We start from the raw sequence: 4,856 nt of genomic DNA, 5'->3' as shown, positions 1-4,856 counted from the left end.
TAAATAAATAAATAAATTATGCATTATTTCTAAATGACGACTAAAAATAACTTTTCAATTTTAAGAATCAAATAACTTTTTAACTTTAAATTTGCCTCTTAACTAATAATAAACATTGTCTTATCATTATCTTACTTGTCATTATCACTCCTTTTTCATCACAGCAGTCATTGAAAAAACTGTATAACATCAACATCAGTAACGTTCTAGACAAAAAGTTAATGTAAGTATCAATTTCATTTAATTATTTGTAAGCGTTATAATTATTTTTTTACAAAATTTCAATGATTTTCAACTATGACTAATTTAAGTGCTTTTATAACATACGATTAAGAGATATTTAGCATGGACCAAAAGTCAATATACCAAGATAATTGGTTTCTGTTGATTGCATATAAACATTTGTGATTCATTCGCTTCTAATTAAGCAACTTGATGTCCTTTCTTATTGGCAATATATGTTTGATAGTATTATACTGTATATTATACATAAAACTTTTTCCATTAACATATATTAAAATGACAATATTTAATATATATTATATATCAATATATATGTATATATAAGTAAAAAATAATTAAGTATAACCTTGGTTTTTGTATTTTTGAAGAGTAAATATGATAAAAATAGATTACGCCATCTAATCAAGCAATTCTGTAATATTAACCTTAACCCACCTACTTTCTTAATCTACGTCATTAGATTATGCTTTTATAAATTTTGATGAAGTGTAAAGATGTAATTTTATGATTTTTCAATAACAACATTATTCAAAAAATATATTTTGCTAAACTATTAACTTATTCGTAAAAAAAAAATGTCTATGCTTTACATTTTTGACTTCTCCAAGTATTAATTTGTACAGACAATCTTTATACAAGTTTATATAGGCTATATCCTATATATGTCACATGTAAAATTTTTACTTTATAAATATAATGAAATGAACTACATGTTAGTTAATCATAATTCATCAAAAGCATTATATCATTCAACGCTGTTAATTAGTCAAATTAGTTAAATAGTAATAAGCTATTTAAATAAAACAGTAATTTAATCTACAAAATTGTTTCGAACAAATCTGTACTATATACTTTATACTTGTACAGTAGAAACCTCAATAAAAACGTTGATGGCCATTTTTTAATAAACAGCTTATTAAACAAATTGCTTGGCGTCGAAGTATGATGTCATTTCTGTTTTTATGTCTAATTATCTTATGTTTCTGTCCGGATACTAATGCTTCACATATAAAAAGCAGAAATGACGTCACTACACTAACACTGGCTAATTCTCCTTCAGGTCAAAAACAGAGAGCATAATTTCTTCACGTTTTTACCATATATGTCTGTAAAATTGGAACAAACACCTTATATAACAGTTTACTTACTTTTCATCTAGCCTTAAATTTTAACAGACGTAGACCTCTGTAATACAAATGCCTATAACACGAAAATTTACTGTGTAAAATAATAATTAAATCTACAATGTATAGAGAGAACTTAATGTAAATGTTCGTGTTACAGAATTACAGATGAAGTTAGCAACATTCATGAAACATTTTTTAGGAATCTGGATTATACTTCACTACTTGCAACTAAGTGAAAACACGACCATAAAAGATAAAATCGCAGGAGTTTCGATTAAGATACTAAATAAACAGGTTGAAGCGTATTTAGGAATTCCATATGCAACACCTCCTGTTGGAGACTTGCGATTCAGTGAACCTCAACCTGTTAAAGATTGGGATTTTGTTTATAATGCAACACAGAAACCTCCTTCCTGCATGCAGGATCCAATGTTTGACTTTCCCGAATGGTCGAATCGCCAGCCGAAAGAAATAAGCGAAGATTGCCTATATATCAATGTTTGGGTTCCAGAATCCACTACTTGTGGCGATAAACTCACTACTATGGTCTGGATCTACGGAGGAGGTTTCACACTTGGATCCACAAACATGGATATATACGACGGATCAGTTATTGCATCAGTAGGAGAAGTTATCTTTGTTTCATTCAATTATCGTCTAGGAGCATTCGGTTATGCAAATTTTGGACAAGACGATGCGGCTGTGAATGCGGGAATGTTGGATCAAGTGTTGGCCTTAAAATGGGTTCACGAAAATATAGAAGCTTTCGGGGGAGACAAAGATTTAATAACTATTTTTGGCGAAAGTGCAGGATCCATGTCAGTGGCACATCATCTCATTTCCCCAATGACTAAAGGATTATTTAAACGAGCAATCCTGCAAAGCGGAAGTAACAACCAACAAACATTTACAGCGAATCCTGAAGACAATTTCGAATTTACATCAATGATGGCGAAAGAATTGGGATGTAGTGAAGACGATATGCTACCATGCATGAGAAGAGTAGACGCTTTCGATATCGCAGCTTTTCAAAAACAATTTATGCAAAGAAAAAAGACTTTTGCAACTCTCATTCCTCAAAAGGGATCTCCGTTTCTTCCCGAAGACCCATTTGAAAGTATTGATAACGGAAAATTTCATGATGTGGATATTTTAATAGGAGAAACAAAGGACGAAGGTTCTATTTTTTTACTTTTGTACAGACTAAAATTACTAAACGAAGAAGAACCGAACTTATCGAAATCAGAATTTGAATCTATACTAAGTCATTTTTATAAAGTAAATAGTGAATCTGTAAATCTCATCGTGCAGGAATATCTAAGAGATGTTGCAGATGACGCTTCTTTCACAATTACAAAGCAAACGATTAAAGCATTAGGACACGGAATTTTTACTTGTCCGATTTTTCATTTAGCAGAAAGATTGTCTCAAAATAATAGAAATGTGTTCCATTATGTGTTTAATCACACTCGAACAAAATCACCAAGGAAGAAATGGATGGGTGTACCTCACTTTGAGGATGTGTATTTCGTTTTTGGAAAACCTTTTATGACAGTAAATGATTACTCACGAGAGGAAATGGAATTTAGTAAAAAAATAATTGAATTATGGACTTCGTTTGCAAAAACAGGGTAAGTAATTTAATTGTTGTGAAACGTGAACAATTTTAAGCATGTATTTGATTACTTTTATTGTACTGAATTTTATTCCATTAATTTTGCATTAAGCTTTAGTTCTTTCTTACTGTAATCAAAATAAATACAAACGTAGTAGTAGAGAGCAAACTTTGACAGTAAATTTTTATTAAAAATGTAAATTCACTTGAAAATAAGATTTTATTCTTTTTCTCTACTAAATTACATGCAATTATGATCATAAATAATTCATAAGAGACGACCGTTTTTAAGGAAAAGAGTTTATGTGAAAAAGCTGAAAATGAAATATGTTGTAGCTTATGAGGTCCTAATCAATGAACATACACGCTTTAACTTTCCTGGGTCTGTTATATATAACAGAGGAAAAGTATTGTGATTAAGATTAAGATATGGCGCATGATCTTCTCTATTTCCCTTCCCTCTTGATTATTTTCACAAAAATTTAATAGTATCAATGCACCTTATAAGCAAACTATCATGCCAAATTTCGTTCCTAATCTTTACCACATCCTGATCAGATATTAAACTATATAGACATCAACATGCACATACGCATATGCATATCCAGGGAATGTTTTTCCTTTCTTCACTCTTTCGAATTCAGGATGTCTCAAAACATCAAGATTTGCTGAATTTCTTTATAGTCAAATCTCACACGGTTACAATACTTTCCTGAATTATATATATAGCATCCGGAAAAGAAATACGTCTTAGAACCTCTTATAAATGTTTGATCACTTTTAACTCTGACAAATGGATGCCCATGTCTCCATATTCTTATATTACAATTCCCCTCTTGACTAGTTCATTATTGTGCTCGATTTATATTTTTTACTTCGAGAATTTCAAAGGAAACTTAGGTGTATTTTCCGTAAACTGGATTATAAAATAAATAGTAATAAAATGATAAGCAGAAAATTCAAATTAAAAATTAACAATGTTATTCTTAATATATATATATATTTTTAAAATTATTATTGCAGGAAGCCTTCGTATGAAGGAATGGAAGAAGAATGGTTACAATTTGATGAGAAGGATCGAAGATCTTTCTCTCTTACTTTAGGAAATATTCATCTTACAAAGGCCGAAGAGGAAAAGTGCAAATTTTGGAAACAATTTTATGGTTTTGATTGAACAAACACAAGAAATTGTTATTATTATTAAAATCTCTGTATGTTTACATTTAATAAATTTCTGTTACTTATCTATTATTCGTACACATTCCTATTATTGTGCAATTTTATGCAAATGTTCTTCATTCCTCTTAAACAGAATTCATTTTTTGAATAAGAATTAATCAAAATTTTATAAAATTTCACAAAGCTAATCTATAATATAATCGAGACGGGTTGATGATAATAATAATAAGTGCAGAGCCCAAACGGTTAGGAGTTGGAAGCTGTAATTTGGTACACAGTTAGGGTACGTCACGAAAACGCACACTAAGAAGGGATTTTTCGAAATGCCCCCCCCTGGGGGGAGAGGGACAGGATTAAGCTTAACACCTCCATCAACAATAGAAGTGTTAAGTAACAATGAAAGTGTCAACAATGGAAGTGTCAACAATGGAAGTATCAACAATGAAAGTGTCAACAATGGAAGTGTTACGTAACAATGGAATTGTTAAGAGAAAGCGACGTTTTAAGAGAAAGTGCAGTTGGTTTTCGTTTTTGCAGGAAATTGAAGATATTTTTAGACCCATGTAAAAATTCTCTAATTAGTCTGGAAACGGGGGATCCAATTTTTGCATTCTGTGAAAACGGGTAAGGTTGACTATAACGTAATAATCTTAATCTTCGCTATCGTTACTTTTGCCCGAGCAACGCCGGGC

General features: G+C 30.7%; 1 protein-coding gene across 1 annotated transcript; it reads left to right on the top strand.

Annotated features, from left to right (window-relative positions):
• Nucleotides 1-123: 123 nt before the first annotated feature.
• On the top strand, nt 124-4,190 carry LOC111622422 (cholinesterase-like). Its single transcript, XM_023364804.1, has 3 exons — nt 124-223; nt 1,528-3,001; nt 4,009-4,190. The coding sequence occupies exons 2-3, from the start codon at nt 1,536-1,538 to the stop codon at nt 4,157-4,159; spliced, it is 1,617 nt and encodes a 538-aa protein (XP_023220572.1). The 5' UTR covers nt 124-223; nt 1,528-1,535; the 3' UTR covers nt 4,160-4,190.
• Nucleotides 4,191-4,856: the final 666 nt, after the last annotated feature.

This window comes from Centruroides sculpturatus, unplaced genomic scaffold, assembly GCF_000671375.1.
Source record: "Centruroides sculpturatus isolate CEXI.00-Female unplaced genomic scaffold, Cexi_2.0 scaffold195, whole genome shotgun sequence".
Classification (NCBI taxonomy): Eukaryota; Metazoa; Arthropoda; class Arachnida; order Scorpiones; family Buthidae; genus Centruroides; species Centruroides sculpturatus.
The sequence above is the reverse complement of the archived record's forward strand: the minus strand, read 5'-3'. Positions and strand labels throughout refer to the sequence as shown.

Excerpts from the sequence above, each read along its gene's own strand:
- LOC111622422 (XM_023364804.1), top strand. The coding sequence starts at position 1,536 with ATGAAGTTAGCAACATTCATGAAACATTTTTTAGGAATCTGGATTATA. Across the intron at positions 3,002-4,008 it reads ACTTCGTTTGCAAAAACAGG|GAAGCCTTCGTATGAAGGAA; the intron begins GTAAGTAATTTA and ends TTATTATTGCAG.